The following is a 24,360-nucleotide window of genomic DNA, read 5'->3' as shown; positions in this document are numbered from 1 at the left end:
ATTGATTACTTATAATCTGTTGAAACTGAAGCCAGATAAACACATTCCTAGTGTAGTGATATTAGCTACATAGAGTAAAGAATCCCCTAACTTTTCCAGGTGGCAAATTACTCAGAAAGCCAGCTAGATATCCGGGTCCCTATTATTTTTGCGAACGCAATGAATTGCGAATGCTGTTTAGTCTAACGTCATTATGCGAAATGGCACAATACAGAAAGCACGGAGCAGCGATTTTTTTCCTAGGGAAAAAAATCCTTGGGCCGTTTTGGGGATTTTGCCATTTCTTCCACTGTGGCGTGATCTCAGAGTTGATATATTTAAGTAGGGGGGGGTATGGGGTGCAAAGCCCCCCACTTTATTTTGTGTTTTGATTTTTTTTTTTTTTTTACAGATCAGTGATTTTTTTTTTTCTTGGGAAAAAAAATCACTGATTCTTGTGTTCAACATTTTGGGTATTCGGGGATTGTGGGTGATTATATAACGTTCGCAATTCAGTGAGTTCACTTATATAATATAGACCCAGATATCCAGATATTTAATAAAAATGCCACAAGTCAAATGCAATGAATTTAGTCAACCTAAAATATTGCAAATAAAGCTATTATTAAAAATCTGTGGCGATGCTTTATATATAGCAGAAATGAAGCAGCCTTTACTCAAATTATAATGCTACTGCAAGGCCATAACATGAATGAATACCTATAACATTACAGTATTTACATATATTTATGAGCTGAATCTATTTTTATATGGAGATGTTGAAATTAGTTTTCCCTCCAAAAAAGGGATATCACTTTATATTTGAAAAATGAAAATGCAGCATATGCTTGTATGTCTTAAAACAGGGCTATATCAGTTTGTTGCAATGCAATTGCAGTGAACACCGTATTGTCGACCCTCATTCAGTGAAAATCATTTCAGCGGTTCGCTGAATTTATCGAGGATAAGTAAATACTTGCCCCACAACACAACTTTGCCCTTTTCTCCACTGTAGTGCAATCTTGGAGTTGGTATATATAGTTAGGGGGGGTGTGGGGTGAAGCCCTCCACTTGGGTGGGTTTGATTTGCATAGCTGTCGATCCGTTGTGCTGTAGGGCAAGTATTTACTTGCCCATGGTAAATTCAGTGAATCGCTGAAATGATTTTCACTGAATCAGAGTCAACAATCCTGTGTTTGCTGCAATTGCATTGCGACAAACTGATATAGACCCCTTAAAACAATGGCACATCTTGTCTATCCTACACATGTCATGTGGACTGACTTCCTGTACGTAGTATAACATTAAAGCTGATGATGCAAGTTAGCACTACAATGAATTCTTTGTTTCTTACGTCTTGGTTTTGAATATTGAATATCACACTCAGGAGAGACGTGCATTCTCACTGCATGACACAAAATGCTGTAGGCTGGGGGTGATCATTAGTTGACTGCTGGGGTTAGTCTAGGGAGGTATTAAACAACTCTGTAACTTTTTTATAATGCATAACAGCCTTACATGCACCACTTGCATAGCTGTAGAAGATAATACAACAGACCTCAAACACTACAATATCAAGAAAGTTAATAGACTTGAATCTAAACAGTTTGGCTTTCTGGTGGGTATATATTGTTTAGTTAATCTGGTAAAGTTCACAAAATGGTTACAGAGGCTGTATATTGTGGACTTGCAGTACACATGACAAAACTTGATCTAGCCAAGGCCTTCAACATCATTCTCCATGCTGTCATTATACAGAAGCTAAATGATTTAAAAATCAGCCCATTTGTGGTAAGATGGATAGTAAACTGACTGAAAGAACCCAAACAGTGCAAGTTGCAGGTGCTCCATCAGAAAGTATGAAGGTGACCAGTGTGTCCATCAGGGCTTAATGCTTAGTCCTCTCCTTTTTCGTCATTTACTTCTCAGATCTCCATGTCGGGAACCAAGACCTCTGGCTAACATAGTCTACTGACAACTGCAAATTGGGGATTGTTGTTAAATCACCCTCTGTTTCCCAAATTCTACAGAATGAAGTCTCCCTAGTAAACTCTTGGTGCCCTTAAAATGGGTTTAAACTAAATGCTAAAGTGTAGCATCACCACTTTTTGTAGACAACCCCTTCATCAGTACACTGTGTAAACAATGCAACACTACAAAATGAAAATATGGCATGAGTTGATTTTTTCCTCCCTTGTGGCCATCATATGACAACAGTTGACAAGAAATCCTTTTAATTAGCACAGTTAATTGCCAATAAAATATTATCAACAGCTAAGGATGTAATCATTCTCTTATACTCTACAATGATCAAACCAATTATTGGGTACAATGTCCCACTTAGGATATATCTCACTAAATCTGAAACAATTAGAAATATTACAAAGAATTGTAGCTCACAAGATCAGAGGCCTAAGGTCCTGGATTTACCAAGAGAAGTAGGAAGCTCTTTATTCACTGCCTTATAAACTTTTGAGGGAAGAGATCTATCTCATTTACTCTGCCACTAGAGACCCAGTTCTATTGGATGTCATGTGTCTCTACAAGTCCACCATATATACCAGTACTAGAACCAGGGACCTAAATCTTCACCAAAAGATAAATAAAACATAAAGGAGGGACAGGTTTATAATCCAGCATCTTCCAAACCTCTGGAATAAATTTCACCTACATGTTTAGCAGTGCAAGTTATTATTTCCCTTTAAAGATACCCTAAATGACTGGATAGATAGTCACAAATGTACTCCAGGATTGGCCAGAATGGCCCTCCTGTTGAATACAGATGCTGCCTGAAGGAGGACACTGGCAATGCATGAATAATGATGATGTAGCTTAATACCTTACAATATCCATGAACTTTATGAAACCTTTGAACTGACTGATTACTGTTTTAAGTCAAATGTGTCTTAGTGCTGTTCTGCCAAGCATTCTAAAGACAGGCAGTTTATGTTCATTGTTATGGCTACTGACTGCAATACATATGGTGCAGCAAAAGTTAAGTGTTAATAAAATTATATTGTCAGTATTCCACTTAATCAAGACATTCCATTCAATCTGTTAACAAAATAAATTATCTTCACATGTACAGTCTGCCTAATAGCTGGGTACAAGGATAAAATGTTAACAGCTTATGCTGATTTGCAAAAAAAAAAAAAAGAAAAAAAAATGAAAAATTTAATGAAATGCAACACAAATGCTATACTTTCTAGTACAAAGCACAGATGACTATAAAGATTAAAACAATAACAAGGTCTGGTTAGTGTAGGTTCTTCTTTGTCAAAATCCAGCATATACTTATAAGAAGACTTAAAGCTCTGCATTAATAAAGATCAGCCAGATTTGAAATATTAATCTGTTAATTACACAGCCTTGGGGACCAAAAGGTTTTTATTCAGTTCAAGTAATACATAGCTATCAAAAGGAAATCATGAAACTTAATAAAGCCCTATTTCCATAATACCATTATGTATAGACTACAAACTAGAGTGTAAAAAATGTCCATCAGTTACAACCCTAATATCAGGTAAGTAATAAAACCATGTATGACAAGTAATGTATTAAAAATATATGGATATGAATAGCGATATTTGCATTTTTTACTAAGTATCTTTTCTTTTAGTCACAGCAATAAAACCCCAGTTACTAACCCTGCACAAGTCTATTAAATAAAAACAGCCACCCTCTTCCTTCACTGGAGCCTTCAAATGCTTAATTCAAAATGGTATAATTCAATGAAAATCTAAACGGTAAAAAACTCTACAGAACTATATACCCATGCTACACAATGATGACTACAAGCACCTGTTAAGAAACTATGTTACTCTTTAGAGCTTTTCCCTATAGTTATATGCCTGCTTTCAACCTGAGAGCATTTGGAAGAATGTTTGTTTGAGAAGGAGCATAAAACATTATCATGTTTCTTATCAGTAAAGGAACCCTCACAAACTGTTTGTTGATGAATAAGTGCATTTCTTTTACTATTCTTGTCCATTCTGTCAGCCAAGATTGACTGAGGAGGATTAAAACAGTTATTATACCATGACCCCCCCAAAACGTGCACGCTGATTGGCCAGCGTGCACATTGTAAATCAAGTTATACTAATGGAAAAAGGTCCGGTCGCCCCGGACTTTTTTCCTTTAGTATAACTCTACTTTTAAAACACTGTCTCGCTATGTTAAATGGGTTTAACATAGCGAGACAGCTTTAAAATTTTAAAGCTGTCTCGCTATGCTAAACCCATTTAACATAGTGAGACAGGTTTTAAAAAAAAAGCAACGGAGAAAGCAAGATCTCCGTTGCTTTTTTTACTGTTTTGCTATGTTAAATGGGTTTAACATAGCGAGACAGTTTTAAAATAAGCAACGGACATCTCCGTTGCTTATTTTAAAACTGTCTCGCTATGTTAAACCCATTTAACATAGCAAAACAGTAAAAAAAAAAAAAGCAACGGAGATCTTGCTTTCTCAGTTGCTTTTGCTCACAACTCTGATGTACTGCGCAGCGGCGCAGTACATCAGAACTGCCGTGGATGCCAGACATCTGCGGAAGGGCAGTAAACAGGCATTATACTATGCCATTATTTAAGAAAAGTAATAGTTTCTTTTCTTAAATAATGTCATGGTATAATAGCAATAACCCACTTCTGGGTGTGGGTAATGCTGGATTTACCCACGGTTGGCTTTGTTTGGTCCCTCGGGCTTCGCCCTTGGGACCAAACCACGCCAACCATGGGTAAATCCAGCATTACCCACACCCAGGCGTGGGTTATTGCTATACTAGAGCATTGACCTTCACCACAGAGGGTGTTGTTGGGGAGCTCTGCAATAACAGCAATGGCTGATGTCAAATGATTTGTAAGCGTTTTGATTGTTGGAACCACAGGCCTCAGAACATTTTGAAGTGATAAATACGGTCATTTAGAAATCTCATTCTCCACATGTACAGATGAGATTAATGTAATACTATAATTAATAAAATGTTAAAAATGATACTGCAATGAAGTAAAATACATTCATTTATTACAGTATCATCAGCATAAATTCCATAAACTTGTATTATCAGGTGAGTACTGCCTTATTGTCCTTGCAGATGATAACAGAAACCATGAATAAGTTAGACTTCCTGCTTGAAACCTACTCAACTATAGCATAGTTAAAATATGCTAATAACTTATAGCCATAGCACCAACATTTGATCCAAGAATGCAGAAGGTTAAACAAGGTCATTTTTAAGGAAACATGACAGATTATTACTCTGATATATCATTTTTTCCCCACAAAACTCTGTATATTCCATTTAATATCAGCTACAACCTACACTGGTACCAATACCTTAAAATCCAAAATATGTGTCAGTTTTATTTATTTGTTTATTTCCCGTTTTTTAACCAGGTTAAGCTGAATGCACAGATTTACCTAATTCAGCCATACCCCAAGTTACATATTTACATAAGATTTCTATTTATAACAGTAAGGTTTTCTATACTTGACACAGATTTTCAGTAAATGAAATTCAGAACCTGCTTACAAGTCAAGCATATGTGTCTAAAACAGAAACTTATCCAGAATATTGTAATGTAAACATTAAATTAAGCCACAATAATCTCTTTAATGCATGAGATAAAAATTCTGTTTACTGTGGCAGCATATTATATTCCAGTTCTGCCAAGCTTTAAACCCTTTCGTTTTTTAAATATATGTGGATAGTTTTAAGAAAATGAAGCTGATCTCTGTGTAGTTTTAGCTACTCTCTTTTCAATAGTTTTAAACATTCTTTCTGTACAATAAACAAAGATTATTTACTGACCACAACTGCTCAGTAAGCATAAATATAATACAAACGTGCTGTTACCTCTGCCACAGTAGTCAACTCGCCCTAAGCATTCTTTGTGGGCTCCTATACCACATTTGCTGCACATATATCCTTGGTAAAAGGTTCCCCTAAAAAATAAAGAATTTTGACAAACAGCATCAAATCATCTGCAGTACAACAACAGACATGCTTATTTCTGCAAAACAACTTAGCAAAATATAAACAAAGATTTGCTACAGAACTCATCAAACTTCATTTCATAATGACTAGTGCAGATGAACTTGCCTAATATTCTATATAAGACATAGTTAGCAGGCTAGTACAGTGCAATTCTGTAGAAGCATTACACCACTAACTCTTAGATGTGGTAGTGCATTTTCCACCTCAGACATTTCAGCCAATGAGTGGTGATTTATCCACTTCCATTAATCTTTTGATAGCCATTGCAAGCATAACCCATCTGTGCCTAGGTGGACCCACTGACTAGTGTACATAGTGTACATGAGATTGTGGTAGACTGAGAAATATAGAATTCTACGTATATTAACGATAAAATGTAGCTTTCACTTGAGAGATGGTAGAGTTAAGTATGCACCGATCTTTTCAACTCCACCAAGTTTCTTAAATATATCTGTGTATGCATTTGCATTTAAGTCTTTATGCACATCTAAGTATACATATACATACACACAGATAAGTCCTTATTGGGGAAAGCCTTCCTTCTAAAATGAATTTTAGGTAGAATATTATTTTTGACAAGAATTTTGTGTGTGTGTGTGTGTGTGTGTGTGTGTGTGTGTGTGTGTGTGTGTGTGTGTGTGTGTGTGTGTGTGTGTGTTTATGCTTGCCCTGGAAATAAAAGTGAAAGGGACATATTTTTATTTATGTTATATGTTCCAAGTGCCTTTGTGAACTTTTTTGTTAGGTAAAATGTTATTTATGACTGAAAACTATATCTGTTTTGTTGTTTAGAGTGATGGGTAAGGATATTCTGCTTGTTGGTACTGTCAGTATACGTATCTCAGAACCAGCAGTTACTTCTCTTCAAAAATGTCAGTTTTGATCCCTTTTGGTCAACAGACGTTCTCCCTTATCTTCAGTCTGACCAAGGGCAATTACACAAGTTTTCCATAGACTGCATTTTCTCACACAAAAGAGAGGCAGTTTGATACACCCGTTTGAAAATGATTCAACTAATTGCCTGGATACAATTTTGACACATTTTAGGCACTTTATTTTCCTGAGGATGTGCAGCAGGTAGTTAAGGAAGTGAGAAAACATGCTACTAAGAAATCATAGGTGGTTAAATGGAAAACATTTTCTAGCTGGTGCCCCTCTAACAGTGAAGATCCTCTGTTGGCCTGGACACCTCTTTCTGTTGATTTTTTGTGTGAGTTATTGTCATACTTTTTTATAAAGGTATATTTGGCAGTCATTTCTACACTCAAGTAAAACAATTTTTGAAAGGGGTCTCTTCTATCTGCCTGTCTAGGAAACAGGTGGCTCCTCATTGGGAAACTTTATTGTTTGAAAAGCTTATAAAGTCTCTATTTAACAAGCTCATCAGGTTGATTTGGGGTTCTTAGCATGAAAGACTATTTTATTCATTGATCTGACATCTGATAGAAGGGTATCTGAGTTACAAGCACATATGGTGAGTTAGCCCTACCTTTCTTTTCATAAAGGCAGGCTTTCTTTGAGAACAAATGCTATACTTATGCCTAAAGTAGTTTAAGAAATGACTTTAAGCCAGACCAGTAACCTCCCAATTTTGTTACCTGAACGTAGGAACAAGGGAGAAAGGATTTTTCACACTCTGGATATACACAGGCAGCTCAGATACTACCTAGACAAAACTCAACCTTTCAGGAAAGATTACAAGCTGTTTGTCTCCCATGAAGGTAAGAGAAATGGATAACTACTATCAAATTTTCCTGTTTATTAATGGTTGTCTTATGCTATTACTTTTTGTTACTCTCATCACAATAAGTCACTTTCAGGCAGAGTTACAGCTAGAAACTATGGGAATATATGGCTAGCCTTTTAAGATCTTCACTGATCAATACTTTTGTAAGAACCTAAGTTTTGTAAGTACCTATGAAAAGCACTTGCAAGGTGTTGCAATAAATTCCAAAAGCTGTCAAGCGGTGAATCCCAAAGAAAATTTCCTTTTATTAACACAAATACAGGCTTAAGTGCTTTCGGCCATGAAAATGGCCTTCATCAGAATGTTTTTGGAATTTATTGCAATACCTTGCAAGTGCTTTTTGTATATTTAACTGGGACTCTTCACTTGTACAGAGGCACGTTTTCAGTTTGTTTTTCATTTCTACCAATTAATCTATAAAAATCTGTGCATACTTAACTTTTCCATTCCTCAAGGTGAAACTATATTCAGTCATTCATTTAGGTAAAATACTGCATTATTCAGCCCTCTGTTTGTGCTTATGTTGGTGTGCATGACTACTTATAAATACATACAAATAAAAAGTGCGATAATAATAATAATAATAATAATAATAATAAATAATAATAACAATAATAATAATAATAACAATAATAATAAAAAATGAAAGCAATATAACTGGTGACCTTCATCCAGATATATCAAAAAGAGGAGTCCTAGCATAAAGAAAAGAATCTGTGAAGTGACAAGGAATGCAATTTCCACATTTACTGTCAAATCTGTTGATTAATAAACACCAGTTACAAACAAAAAACACAGATTGTTTTTTTTTTTATAAGTATGAAAACTTGGACAGATGCTTTATAACAGGAGACTCTGTGTTTGTTTATTGATTTGTCTACTTGTTTGTTTGTGTTTGTTAGTGGGATAAGTGCACTGGTCCATGGACCCTTTTCAGCTATGACCTGGGTGTAGGTGTGCAGTGCTTAACGGTCAAACATTATATTCACAATGCATTACAGTAGTGGTAAAGATGTAATGTAGACACAATACAGCACTCATTAATGCAAGCAAAGACTTACGATATGAGAAGAGTAATATCACAGATATACACAAATGTGTTCATCTAAGTTTCAGTAATGATGTTCTAAGGTAGAAATAGGTTTCTACATAGCTAAAATCAAAAGTTCACTTGCTGCTGAATCAATTTTCTAATTTTGCTAACTAGTTTACTGAGACTGTAGCCAGGATTCAGAAAAAGTATTGCAACTAATATTATTTTGGGCCATATTCTAAACTAATAGAAAAGCAGCTTCTGTTTTCATCCCGACATGGCTTCCTTCTTCATCACAGCACAACTACTGCTTTGCTAGTCCAGTCTCCACCCTCTTCCTAGACTTACTAAAAGCTTTTGTTACTGCCTGCCACCAGAAACTCTTACATAAACGTTCATCCTTAGGGCTCTCCGCCTCCTAACTGCAGTGTTTTCATAGCTACTTCTCAAATGGAGCGTACACAGTGAAATGAAAAAAAATCATTTTTCCACCTTCATGCCTGTAACTATTGGTTAGTTAGTTTAACTACTGGTTCCCGTGGTGGTGGTGCTGCAGTAGCATTGTCGCCTCACAGTTAGATGCTGTCTGGTTCGATTCTCAGATAAAGCGTCTTCTGCGTGGAGACATGCGTGAATGGGCGTACCTTCGTTGAAGGTTGTGCGTCAGGGCTGGTAACTCGGCACATAAAAATCAACTACCAAGCATTAGCGGACCGGAGTTCCACTGTGGCGACCCCTAACTGGGAAAAGCCAAAAGACAACACACACACACACACACACACACACACACACACACACACACACACATACACATGCCTGTAATTATTGGTGTCCCACAAGGAATTATACTAGGCCCCATACTTTTCAACTTATTCATCAATGATCTTGACACAGCTACAAAAATGCCACTATAGTTCAATATGCTGTCGACTCCACCTTACTCTCCTCTGCCAAACATCTGTCTAAACCAGTGGTGGCTGGTGACTTCAAATCAGAGGGGGGCTGCAGGATACAGCTTAATAGGTGGGGCCAATGGAAAGGGGTGTGGCTAATTAGAAAGAGGTGGACTTATGCTAAAAACTGCAAAAACTGGGACTTTAATTAAATATGCTGCCCTGGGTGCCAAGCCATCATTATGAGAGTCCAATCAAGACAAAATGAATTGTAGAAGAAAAAAATATTTCAATGCATTGGCTACATAGCAACTTACTTAATATCTAGATGGGAAAAAAAGGTTGTGAGGCATGAAAAAATAAATTACTTTTTAAATATATTACTGGAATGCCAGTCAAAATCAAGTATAAAAAACAAGCAGCACTCAACTCAAACCACCTCTCCTTGCACCGCAGTTCTAATTATAATTTATTTTCAGCTGCATAAAATCTGTGCGATAACCCCAGTTGTAAAAATGTTTCTTATCCAAACAAGACCTGCTACCTGACAACTACCTACTTGTTTCATGGGGAAAACATGATCAAAGTAAAAAATGAACAGCAAACAAGAAACAAGCTCAAGATAAATTGCATAAAGGATTACTGCATAGGTTATGTACCACACATGATAGATTGGCATTCTGTTTATAGTTTATGGGTAAAGCCTGAAAAGATGACTATAAGTCTCCAATAAATGCAATGAGCTTCTGAAAATACCGTAATCCTGTCCTTTATTACAAATACTGTCATATGCATTTCAATATCTAAAGCTTAATCGTTATCTAGGTATGTAAATATTCTCTGCATGGCAAGAACAAAAAGGCTTTCAATGTTGGTAATTCTTTAACAGTATGCTTATTAAAGCGTACTTGCATCTTACAGTCTCAGACAAACTTACCTGATGTTCATTAAAGCATTGCTACTTAAACACAGAGCAACAGGCACTGCAACAACATGCATTTTCTGAATAAGAAAAAGCATAAATCAACAGTATAAAACATATAACAGAAATTCTGCAAAATCAGGGACAGATGAAAAGCCACTGTAGTACTTGTGTCTACCTTGGATGTGAGGATACTTTGCACACTTACACTGCATAACTGCTCCTTGCCTTGATTGGATGCATCCAGAGTCACTATGTGGGGGAATGGTGTGCAACAAGTATGTCACAATTTGAAATGTTTCTGGCTGATGGTGATGGCCCTGACACATTTGTCATACCCCTCAGCCTCACAGCAAGAAATATGGACAAAGGTGTAAACAGAAGTGGGACAAAGGCCCAAAAAATAAGGACAATTTTTAAATATTGCTCTTATGAACTTAAAAAGATAATAGAATAGTAGGTCTTGCATTACTATGAATATTCTGAAGGGTATGAAATCTGAAACTCAAATGTCTGTCATTATTTTCTAACTTCCATCTTTAACGATTTGCCACTAATTTGCCAGAAAAGCATAATTTTATGAAAAACGGACCAAAAATGTGATGCACAAATATAAAAAAGCCACACAATACAGCTGGGAGCCTGTCAAAGAAGCAACACCTTTTTAATATTAGTATTGTTAACTTAAGCAACTGACAAAATAAGAGAACCTACATGCATTTCTGAAATTAAAAGCAACCTACCTCTAATTACAATTATTTATTAATTGTAAACCCTCCACGTTTACTTCAAAATTTGCCATCTTGTGGTGGGATTATTAGGGTGAAAGCAACATTTTGAGCCAAAATCAGGGACAGTTGAGAGGTTTGGATATACCTGATTCTATAAAGTGATTTATTTTCACTTCCCTCTCAACCTCTTAACGCAGGAAATCTGGCAAGGCCAAATATATTGGGGGAACATATAAACAGTACTAAAAATTGTTCTTGTATAAGCTTATGTAGTTGGCAGAATAACAGGTCTTGCTTTAGCATGCATTTTTCTGAAGGGTATGAAGTTTGAAACTCAAAGTCTGTCAATATTTAGTAACTTCATTCCTAAAGAATTTGCCAGAAAACTACAAAGGAGCAAACCAAAAATAAGAAGCAAAAATCTATTAATTCTGCAAAAATCTGGACAGTTGAGAAGTACAGTTCAGCTGGGGCTGTCTGAGTTTGCCGCCCTTCTCCCCCTCGCAAAATCATGGTCAAATGGGGCCTCCCTCCTGCAGCTATTCCAATGTCCCATTACTTGGTTATTTCACCCCATTTACCATAAACACTGTAATGTGCATACTGCTTTACTTTTACAATGATTTGGATTTCATTTAAAAGTTTTACTTTACATTTTACAGCACAAACACTAACACTAATAGACATCTGCTAAACAAGGCAATGCAGTCTCACAATGAAACTAGACTTAGCATTAAAACTTCTCTGCCTTTAAAACTGACATTCATTGAAACAGCATTGAAACCCACATTCAACAAAATATGTCTGGCCAGTGGCAGATAAAGATTAACTGTGGGCTGTTTTCAAATCATAGGCCCCTTGCACAGGAAACATATATGTGATCTTTGATACACCTTCCTGATTGTATTAAATTATATTCCTTGTATAATACAGTGCAGTTGTGAGATGGCATTTTGAATTTATTGTTTTGAACATTTTTTTAAACAATGAAACAAAATGTGTGCACCAATAATGACAAAACTGCCCATTTCAAAACATTTCCATCATAAAAGTCTTCTCAAACTTCTACAATCCACCAGTATCAGTAAATATGCACAATCTCTGCAGAAGTAAAAGTCATCTAAATAATTCCACATTAAAGAGATCTGTAACTAAATGAAGAGGTTGCTGCTAGCAAACAACTTTATATTTCATTGTTTCATCTACAAATAAAGTGTCTGTTGCCTATGTTACAATAAAAAATGATAAGCTAGTAATATTGCCATAGGGAATGGATGGCAAACTGATAACAGGTTCATTGTTACTAGGTATCTCCACCAAAGAGGACATTCTCAGGACTGCAGCATCTACCACCTTTAAAAGTACAACACAGTACAGTATCAGCAATGCATCTATATATTGCAGGAGTAGAACCCACAGCCTTCTGCATCAAAAGCAAGTACACTACCTTTTGTGCTATTAACAATGAAAGCAGATTCAGCATAAGCAGCACTAAACTTCTCTTCAAACTCGCAGCTCCTTTTAAGATTGGCTCAACATTCAACTGTATCTGTCAACTTTGAAGCACATCAGAGGTAAACCCCTCATTGGTAAGATCATACCTTAAACTCATCTCACTGGACATCCATATCCCATCCCCACCCCCAGCCAAGGAAACCACTGTGAAAAATTTCTCAAAAGCAAACTTCACACTTCTCAAAACCAAGGTGGAATCCTTCAAAGCCCCCGGGCCAGTGGAAAATACTGCCCGAACCACAGAATCCTTTACAAACGCATTCTATGAGCACCAACAAGAATGCATAGATTGCGCTATCCCAAATAAAACCAAGACTCACTCCTCCAAAAGCAGGAGGCCTGTCTGGTGGACCCCAGCCATAAATAAGCTATATAACAGAAGGAGGAAGCTACTACTTAACAGAGCAAAATCCCAAAAAGGGAATGCATCTCTGATCAGTACTAGCAAGAAACTACGATCCCTCATAAAATCATCAAAGACCAGCTTCGAAAGAAAAATTGCCACAAAAGATAATTACAAGGCCTTCTTTAGTTATGTCAGGAATCTGGGTGGCAACTCCAAGATATGCTCTTAGTTAGTGCAAAATGGCAAAAAATACACTGAACCCACAGATATTGCCAACATCCTGGCAGACAGGTTTAGTGCAAACTCCCCCCCCCACGCCAAAGAGCAAATGTCTGTCCCAACAGAATTTAGCCTCCCAGACATCACAGATGCATAGGTGAAAGCTGCCCTCTCCAAAGCATAAAACACAGCATTAATGGGACCGGATGGTGTCCCAGGCTGCGTCTTACACTGTTCAAACTCAGCCTTACTACAGGATATGTACCCAAAGAATGGCATACAGCAACAGTGGTCCCGCTTCACAAAGGTGGTGCCACAACAGATCCCGAGAACTATCGCCCTATAAGCCTGACTAGTCTGGTCTGCAAAGCTATGGAGCGTATCATCATGGAACTCATAAACAAGGACATTGGGAACCTCCAGACACTGGACCCTACCCAATCCGGCTTTGTTAAGGGCAGATCTTGCCTATTAAACCTAGTTGACTTCTTAGAAACAGTTACCAAGGCCATAGATGAGGGGAAGGTAGTCCACACAGCCTACCTGGACCTCGCAAAAGCCTTCGACACAATACCCCACTCGGGCATCATAAATAAGTTTACCAGCTTAAATATCAACCCCTATGTCACAAGATGGGTTGCAAACTGGCTCAGGGATAGAACCCACATGGTCAGAATTGCAGGTGCCATGGCAGACTCTAAACCAGTTATAAGTGGCATCCCACAAGGCTCAGAACTGGGACCTCTCTTGTTCGGTATATACTTCTCTGAGGTACAGGCTAACATGGGAGGACTATGGCTGACCAAGTTCGCAGATGACTGCAAACTGGGAGCCATAATCGACTCTCCGGCTGACACAAGCATCCTCCAAAAGGGTCTCACAGAGGCAGATACCTGGTGCCAGAGCCACGGCCTCAAGCTAAATGCCAAAAAGTGCATAGTCATCCCCTTTGGGAAAAACAAAGTGCCCACAAATTACCACATAGGTGGTGATCCATTAAGTACGGAAGAAGTAATTAGGGATTTGGGGACCCAAGTAGATAGTAATCTCTCCTTTGACAATCACATTGCCAAAGTGGTTAGAAAGACCTTCTATATAGCCCACCTTTTCATGAAAGGGTTCACATCTAGATCAAAAGAGGTCATTGTGCCCCTCTACTCATCACTCATGAGGCCCATAATTGAATACAATGCCCCATTTGGGATGTACCTTACCCGACACCTGCAGCAGCTGGAGAGAACCCAAAAGTACCTCACCAAGAGGATCAAGGGCCTCAAACAGATGCCCTATGCAGTTCAACTAAAGAAACTCCAGCTCTACTCAGTTGCTTACCACCTACTCAGAGGCGATCTATGCCTGACGTACAAAGCCATGTCTAACCCAGAATTAATGGACATGCTCCACCTCAGGAAATCCAAATCCCTTAGAGCTACATGCTCCAGGGACTTAAACATCAGCACAGCAATAAATAGGACATGCTGGAGGGACAGATTCATATCCCAGCGGCTCCCCTCACTCTGGAACAGCATCCCAATTCATGTTAGTCAGAGCCCCTCACTGACCCTCTTCAAGAGAAATCTTGACGAGTGGATGGGAGATCGTAAGTTTACCAGTGGGATCTCTTCTGTGTCCCTGCTAGACAAAGGCACAGTAAACTAACCTTAAAGGGCTATCTTCTGTGACCTACTACACAGAGGCACAGTTAACTAATCTAAAAGGGAGGCAAAAGCCAAACACACTCTGGCTAGGCTTATAAATACCCTAGGGCTGATAACCTAATATCTACCTATGAACCTAAGCACAAGAAATCTGGAAAAAGCCAAAATTTATTGGGAGGACAAAAGCACAAAAACTAGGGACACATTTTAAACATTGCTTGTATAATCTTGGAAAGCTGCTAGAATAAAATGCTGTGTTACCACCATGCATTTCACTGCCAAGCCTTGAACCCAGGACTCTGTGCAGTACAGTCAGAGCAACATATCACTATACCAAATCAGCTGTTTCTTGAAAGATAGCCATTTAAGTTTCAGTCTATCATTTAGTGAATTCAGTTCTCACCACAGCTCTCAACCTCTTAGCACAAACACCTAGACAAAGCCAATAATGGGGGAATACAGCCCCTAAACATGTTCAGTGAATTCAGTTCTCACCATAGCTGTCAACCTCTTAGCACAAAAAACCTGGACAAAGCCACTATATAGCCCCAAAAATAGGGACAATGTTCAAATATTGATCATATAAACAGAAAATTGCTAGAATGAAAGGTTTTGTGTTACCATGTACTTTCTGAAGAATATGAAGTCTGAAATTCAAATGCCTGTCATTATTTAGTGAATTCAAAATTCTGAAAACCACAGACATTATGAGGAACAGAACAAAAATAAATTTGAGGCAAAAAATTCACAAGTGGTGGTGGGTAGGGAAGCTAAGCTCTAGCTACCTGATTCCCAAGGCTCAGGATTTGAGTCTAGCTCCTAAGTTCTCTCTAGCCACCAGCTTGGGTTTGAGTCTAGCTCCTGAAATCTCTCTAGCCATGCTATATGTGCCTGAGGCATTACACACACACACACACACACACACACACACACACACACACACACACACACACACACACACACACACACACACTGTTCACTTCTCATACAAAAAGAAACCTGCATTCACGCCAGGGGTGGCTCAGACTGCAGCCCTCACAGCAAAAAGATGGAAGTTGAACACTTTACATTAAAAAAGTGTATTTAAATATTACTTTGTTCGCTCATTGTAACGTAGTGCTATGCTCCTAAGCCACTCTGACTGACTTGCAAAGACCCGGAACTCGAACTGCACATGCTCGTCAAGTTCTGGGTTTGTTTGTTTTTTTTAATTAGGGAATGTATGAAAATCTAGACTGCTGTAAAAGCAGCCCAGATTAAAGAGAAGGCATCAGTGTGATGCCCAGAAGTCTATGTGTACAGTAAAGCAGAAGGGGGTTCAGACTGCCACGTCCGCAGGCACGTACGTGACGTGGATGGCTGGATTGCTACTGATTGGTTCTCACTCTCTTCTCAAAAAAGAGAGCGGGAAACAATCAGTAGTAGCACCAGGGGCGGCTCGTGCTATTGGACTGCAGCTCCCCCAGCTGTAAATAAAATGAAATTAAAAAAGAAATAAAACAAAAGTGATCACAAAACTGCACAACTCATTAAAAAAGAAATAAAAACCAAAAGTGATCCTGAAACTAACTGCACAATTCCCCCCACGCATGCTATTCCCAAAACTCCACCCAAGCACGAGCCCGTCACACGTAGCAATCAATCTGGACTGCTAGTGAACCAGCCTCTATTAGGGAAACACCATTCAAGCAACAGAGATCCCAGAAGTGTATGCAGTTACAACTGCATAGACTTGAAGGGGATCGGACTGCAACATCTGCAGGCTAGGACCTATTAGCTTGCTCTCGCAGGAAGGGATTGCAATATCTGGCTGGGTAGCTTGCTCTCACGGGGAAAGCAGCAATCAAGGAATTGGAATGGAGTAAGTATCTTCCTTTTATGAGAACAGAGGTATATAGTTGGGTTTCTTTCTTTTGCATGAGAAGTGAACAGAAGGTGTGTATGTGTGTGAATGGAGGTTTCTTTTTGTATGAGAAGTGAACAGAGGGTGTGTATGTATGAACAGAGGTTTCTTTTTGTATACAAAGTGAACAGAGGGGGTGTGTGTGTATGAACGGAGGTTTATTTTTGTATGAGAAGTGAACGGAGGGTGTGTGTGTGTGTGTGTGTGTGTGTGTGTGTGTGTGTGTGTGTGTGTGTGTGTGTGTGTGTGTGTGTGTGTGTGTGTGATTGCCATCTCTCCTCTGTGCTGCCCCAATCTTCACCAACCTTCAAGACTCACAACTGTCCAAAGCTGAGTAATGTTATAATACAATAGAATAACTGGCAGTAAACTAAAACAGATGACAAAACTCCTGCCTAGGCCTCAGAGAATTAAACTGCTTAGAGCCACTGCATACCCCATCTCTTTCTGAGATGACTGCAATATACAGACTGCTCTATAAGCCAGAAAAATGCCCAGCCCTTAGCTTGCAGCACTACTCCCACAACAGAGTTTCACAGTCTAGAGAAAAATCACTAATCACTATAACCAAATCATATTGCTGCAGGTGGCTCTCTGTATTCAAATTGTGTAGCCGAACTATGGAGTTACATCCCACTATGGCTCCCTGGGAGCCATTATTAACTCTCCAAGTGATTTAGGCATCCTACAGAAATTATTATGTTAGGAACAACAGTTCATAATACATTAAGTAGATAGTCCATGGGGTATTTGTATGTAATATATGAAGGGATAAACACATATATACATATTCTTTCATACATTTTGCATCAAAATCGTAATATGATTGAGTATTGTATTATTTAATTATTTCATGAATTCATGAATTTGTTATAAACATCAACGTATTTTAAGTATTTTATTATTACTGTGGATGTTATTGATTCATGTATAGTATAAGTTAGGATTTATACAATATGAATTTATATTCATTCTTTGTAATTTTATTATGATTGATACAACTGTTAATTAGCTTATTCAATAGGGTTGTTTAATTAATTAATTACTTTATTGAGTATTTAAGGGGGAGGTAATCTATGGTTAGATCATTCTGAAGAAGTTCGTCTTGGCGGACGAAACCCGGGTAAACTGTTGGATTACTTCTTGGCGTTTTTTTGGCTGTATTAATTGTCTGTTTCATGAATAAATTCCATTATTGCTGTGGATTCAACTTGGTAAACATCTTTCAGCGTGGATTTTTGAAAATATTGTGAACATTTTTATCTAACGAGGAAGTACGTGCTTTTGCTGCAGTATACTCGGTCTGTGGAACTTCCTAGTTGTAAGTTACAAGTTTGTGCTTTTTACGTATTTCATCCTACAGAAAGGCCTCACTGAGACCAATGACTGGTGTCAAAATCATGGCCTTAAGCTTAATGCCATAACATGTGCCATCATCCCCTTTGGGAAAAACTAAGTTCCCACTAATTAATACATCAATGGGTGCCCAATGAACACTGAAGGCATTATAAGAGATCTGGGAACACAGCAACAGTTGACAGCAACCTCTCCTTCAACGACCACATTGCCACTGTGGTCAGAAAGTCCTTCTATGTGGCACATCTCATTACCAAGGCTTTTGCATCCAGGAAGAAAAAGGACATCATCTCTCTCTACTCTTCTCTCATTAGGCCTGTCATCGAGTATAATGCCCCATTTGGCATGTACCTCACTAGACAGATGCAATGGCTTGAAAGGCCACAAAAGTACCTTGTAATTATCTTTTGCAAAGAGGATCCTAGGCCTTAAACACATGTCCTGCATGGACAGACTCAAAAAACTCCAGCTAATCTCTGTCTCATATCATCTACTAAGAGGCAATCTCTGCTTAACTTACAAAGACATGTCTGACCCAGCTCTGTTAGAAATCCTACATCTAAAGAAATCCCAATCCCTCTGCACCACACACTCCAGAGACCTCAACCTCATTACCACAATCAACACAACAGGAGGGACAGGTTCATAACCCAGAGACTGCCCATGCTCTGGAATAGACTTCCCATGCATCTTGATGAGTGGATGGGAAATAGAAAGTTCACCCCAGGGATCACTCCAGTGGCTCTACTTGATAGAGGCACTGGGAACTAATGTATGGCGGCATGATGCCAGGGTACTTCTATGGGCTAGGCTTGTAAAGGCTCCAGGGCCATTAGCCTACTACACACCTATGAACCTATGAACTACCACTGAAGTCCAGACTTATTTAAAACACAATTAAAATTTCACCTATCAAAGCAAAGGATCTGCTCCTGCACATATCCAGGATAAATGCCACTGTTAACTTCAGCTTGCCATGTCATTAAGCCATTTCTCTTCATTCAGAATCCTATGCACCACAACTACTCTTCAATAGTTTTCACCAATATCTGGATCCTTTTTACTTGCACCTCCCATTCATATTCCATAGTTTTGTGACACTGTTCTCCCCTCCACCTCTATACTTCTAATATAAACCTTATTATAGCCATACATATAATTATGTAGGAACCTGCTTTATACCCCAGTTCTTTACTATAATATCAACATTTTCTGCCCTACCTAGATCCATCCCATTTGTTTGAATTTCTAAGCACTAATCACATGATCTGTTATCTATTTGAAAAACCCACTACAGTAGAGAGCTGATTATCCAAACTAATTGGGACCAAGGATAGTTCAAATAATCAGACATATAATTGAACTGGATAAAAACCTTTTAAAAATGTTTTTGATTAACATTAAACAAGAAGAATAAAACAAATAAACTGTAAGTACAAAACAGTATACTATATTACTGTAGTACAAGCTCAAAAAACACTCACAAGCGAATATGTATAACGTTTACATATTTAGATTTTATGATGTTTCCTACCTGAAAACTGTGGAAGGTTACATTCTGATAATTGACATTTCCGATAATTGATGTTCAGATAATCGACTCTCTACTGTAATAAACCTCTTCAAATGCTAAATGCTCAACATCTACTAATGCATAATTATCTTCTATACTGTAATAGTTGCCTCTACTTTCATATTTTTAAAATTATATTTTGTTTTATTCTTATAAAGTCAAATGTCAAGGAGAGAACATAAACAAAAAATAAAGCTGCACAGCAAATTAAAAATTAACACAAAAAATTGCAACAATACATTAATACAGCACCATCCAGACAAGGTGAAGGCAAAATGGTAATGTTAAAAACTATATACAAGGTAAAGGCAAAATGGTAATTTAAAAATTATATACATTACATACATTCTCGGCCATCAGTAATTATCACATAATAGAGAGCAGAGGTTACAGCTCTTATTTTAACTATTTCATCACAAGTAATTATAAGAGTGCTCATGTGTTAGATCGACCAAAGTGAGAAAGTATAACCTGCCATGGGCTGGGTATTGAGGCATATGGAACTGCCTCTTTAAAAGAGTACAATATATAACTCAGATATTTACAAGGGAGCTATCCAGACCTTCCCTCCCTGGTACTCCCTGGTAAGTGGATTGTTTTACAGTACTTTTCAGCCAGCAGCTTTATGATGCTTGTTACAACCCAACAGGTATCCAGTATGGGAGTAACTTCTATGGGTATCTTGGGCACACTCCTAATATTCAAAATTTCCAGTCAAGGAAGATGTCAAGAGTGAGCAGATCATAAAGGTACTGGAATAAAGAAGCCCATAAGCCCCTAATTTTGAGCCACTTTCAGAACATATGAATTGTGTCAGCTGGCTTTCCCCCACATCTCCAGCTATTGTTGCTCATTGACTTTCCAGCCGACCATAGCCAAGTCAGTGTAAAGCACCACCTAAAACTAAGGCATTTCTGCTGGTCTTGAACTTTGGAAGGGTTCTGCTGCACTTGTTTCCATTGGGGTGTTAACAATCATATACTCTTTAGTGTTTTCCATCTACTCTCCATCAATATTAACATTGCAAAAGCCCTTTTGCTCCAAAAGTCTATGTAGATGGTACTGGTACTGCTTTGATTATACCATTCCATTTTTTCCATAAATAGGTCTGCTGATCCCATTCTGGTGGAGAAGCATGGAGTGACCACAAGCCATTGATCTGGAAGTATCCAAAGCATTCCCCTGCTGGTATCTGGAATTCCCCTCTGAGCTCCTCAAAGTTTTTTGGCATATTGTCTGCTGGCTGCAGTAACTGAGCCCACTTGAGAATACCTTGTGCCTTACAATGCTCCCCTAGATCATTGTTGACAGAGCTCATTACCATAGGGTGTTCCCAAATACTATCAGATGGCCCCTTCCCATGACCATCCACTTACCCATACTCCAACTGTCTATTTATGAATACAGTTAAAGGGGGATTTGAGGCAGTGGATTTAGCTTTGATCAGTTTTACAGACTGATGGAACAGAAAAGCTACAGTATAGCTTCTCTGTGAGGAAGGCCCCAGTCCCATAAAATCTAGGCATGTAGGCAGTGGAGGGTGTTATTCTACATCTTTTTTTTCCAACACTGAGTCAATAATGAGGGTTTGGATCTGATCTAGCTTGTGGTGCCTTGCAGATATTGGTGTATTCCTGACTAGATTAAGGGGGTGAGGTAGGATGATCATTTTAATAGCCTATATTTTACCAGAGATTGATGTAAAATTACATAGTTGGGGAATAAGGTCTGATACCCTTTTGTCTACCAGATCCAAACTGATCTCCACCATAGAGGTCACGGAAATGCAAAGGGTAAAGCCAAGATACTTACCTCATACCTCAGCTGTCCAACTTAAAAGTCTTGTCCTCACATTTAATTATCCTGCATTTGGCCACACTATAGGACAGACTAGACACTCTCTCAAACCTATCAAAGATTTCCAATACCTTGTCCAGTACATCAGGTAAATTATCAGTCATCTGCAAACGTGAAGGAATTTGCTGTTGGATCCCACTACACAAGACTGTTCATCTAAAAACTGCCAAATCTGAAATGCTAGCTCTTCCATTAATGACAAGTACTAAACAAAGCTGAGTTGGCCTAGTGGTGTGTTGCTCTGACTGTAGATCAGAAGGTCCTGGGTTCAACAAAAACAGTGCCAGGGTTAAGAGGCATCCTTGGGTGGTGCCCCTGCTTATTTTGTCAAGGATTTTGTGGTCTCCATTCATTACAAGTTTAAAAAACAGGGTCTCTACACAAGTGTTTTATCAAACCGAAGCCCTCCCCAAATGTGTGGGTGATTAAGATGTGAAAAAGAAATCCCCACTCAAGTGTGTAAAAAAACTTTCCTGATATAAAAGACCATCCCTCTATGAGACTGATGTGTGACTGGTGATGCTTGAAAAGTGGTCATTTCCCACCAGTCATCTGCAACATTCCGACCAGGCAGAAATCCAAACTACCTACTACAGATAAGCTTTGGCAGTAAAGATTCTAGACTTTTTATCAGAATATTCGCCAATTCTGGTCCAAATTTATAAGAGAGAGATGGCTTGAAAATCACTAGGTGCTGAGCAAAGTTCCTGGGACTTAGGGATGAGGTTAATACTGGTCTGTTTATGGTCCACAAGTTCTATCCCTATTGGTTGTCTATTATTGTATATGTTGGTGAGTGTCTCCCACAAGGTCAAACTCGCCCATTTGTGAAGCTCAGTTAGTAGGCCAACAATACCTGGGACTTTGTGGCTTTTGTGCCTGGTGATGGCCCTGCCTATTTCTTTAATGGTGACAGTTACATTCAGTCCTTCTGTGAGTTCTGGTTGTAGTTTGCTTGTTCTGATTGCCCCGAAATCCCAGGCTTCTAATTGGTCTCCTTCTCCTGCATTACATAATGAAGAGTAACAGGAAAGAAAACCACCCTAATTAGGCATTTGACCCCCCCCCCCCTGGTTAGCTGGAATTTGTAAATATGGGATTGTAGGGTTTGTTGATTGAAAAACCATGCAGTGACCCTAGGGTCAGTTATGCACTTGAGCCACCAGAATTGCCCAACAGCTCAGCTTCTGCCTTGGTGAGGTCCAATAGATTCAGCTCTACCACCTGGGCAGCTTCCCTATCCAATAGGGACAATTAGATCAGGTAGCTGCCCTATCCAATAGGGACAATTAGATCGGGCAGCTGCCCGAGCCAATAGGGACAATTAGATCGAGCAGCTTCCTGATCCAATAGTGACAATTAGATCAGGCAGCTGACCTATCCAATAGGGACAATTAGATTGGGCAGCTGTCCTATCCAATAGGGACAATTAGATCGGGCAGCTGTCCTATCCAATAGGGACAATTAGATCGGGCAGCTGCCCTATCCAAGAGGGACAATTGCCCCCCAGCTATTGATTGTTGAACTTCTCTAAGTTCTCTTTGCTTAATCATAATTGTGCTTTCTCTCTCCCTCTCTCCATCATGAGCCCTCTATTGCCATCAAGTCTCCTAAAATAGCAGTCTTACATCCCTCCCACCAAATACTATCGAACTTAAGAGTCTATGAATGTATTCTTAACTAGGACATCTTTCACCATGGACTGCAGAAGGTGCCTGTCTCCCTTGCTGTTTCACCTATAGTAAGCCAACCTGTATTTTCTAGTAGCCTGCAGAATAACCATACTGAAAGGGGCATGGTCTGACAAGTTGATTTCTTGTATGGTGTGTGAATGAGCCATATGTAGTAGCCACTGTGGAAGGGTTAATAAGTTAATCATGAACAGCAACACTTACACCCAGCCTAAAGCTACAGTAAATCTGCTGGCCAACAAGTTGAGTTCAAACTTCTCGATCCCTCAATCACCTCCTACCACACCAAAAGAAATACCCACAACCATCCCCTATTGGTCATTATGAGGGAACAAGTCCTTACTGTGCTTGTTAAAGCCAAAAACACAGCCTCTATAGATCTTGTCAATATTCCAGGATGCTTCTTAAACAGCTTAAAACAGAATATATCAGGGCTACTAAAAACCTTCTACAATCACAGTTCCAAGTGGGCTTTCTCACAGAGGAATGGAGGACTGCAACAGTCATCCCTCTGGACAAGGAGGGCCCATCAGCTGACCCAGGGAACTACAGAACGATAAGCTTGACCAGACATATCTGCAAGATCATGGACAGAATTATCATTCACCTGATCAATGATGACACAGGAACTCTCCAAACATTGGAACAAACCAAATTTAGCTTTATCATAAGGTCTTGCCTGATCAGTCAGAAGGACTTCTTTGAGAAAGTCGCCAGGACCATGGACAGGGGTAAAACTGTACACACTGCTTATCTAGACCTAGCCAAAACTTTCAATATAATCCCCCACTTGGGGATCATAGATAAACTTACTGAGTTGGGATAAACCCCTACATCACCAGATGGATACCCAACTGGCTCACCAACAGGACACATGTTGCCCGGATAGGTGAATCCACTTCCAATAAGAAACCTGTTATTAGTGTTGTACCATAGGTTTTAGTG

General features: G+C 38.8%; 1 protein-coding gene across 3 annotated transcripts in view; it reads right to left on the bottom strand.

Annotated features, from left to right (window-relative positions):
• VAV3 (vav guanine nucleotide exchange factor 3) overlaps positions 1–24,360 on the bottom strand; it is a 2,320,370-nt gene that overhangs the window by 747,823 nt on the left and 1,548,187 nt on the right. For all 3 annotated transcript variants that reach the window (XM_044086042.1, XM_044086044.1, XM_044086043.1), the window contains exon 17: positions 5,831–5,919. In XM_044086042.1, the coding sequence (XP_043941977.1) occupies positions 5,831–5,919 (89 nt within the window). The remainder of the gene's footprint in view (positions 1–5,830; positions 5,920–24,360) is intronic.

Source organism: Protopterus annectens, chromosome 10.part0 (genome assembly GCF_019279795.1).
Source record: "Protopterus annectens isolate FY-2018-M chromosome 10.part0, PAN1.0, whole genome shotgun sequence".
NCBI classification, from domain to species: domain Eukaryota; kingdom Metazoa; phylum Chordata; order Ceratodontiformes; family Protopteridae; genus Protopterus; species Protopterus annectens.
Note: the sequence above shows the minus strand (reverse complement) of the source record. Positions and strands in the feature narration are given on the sequence as shown.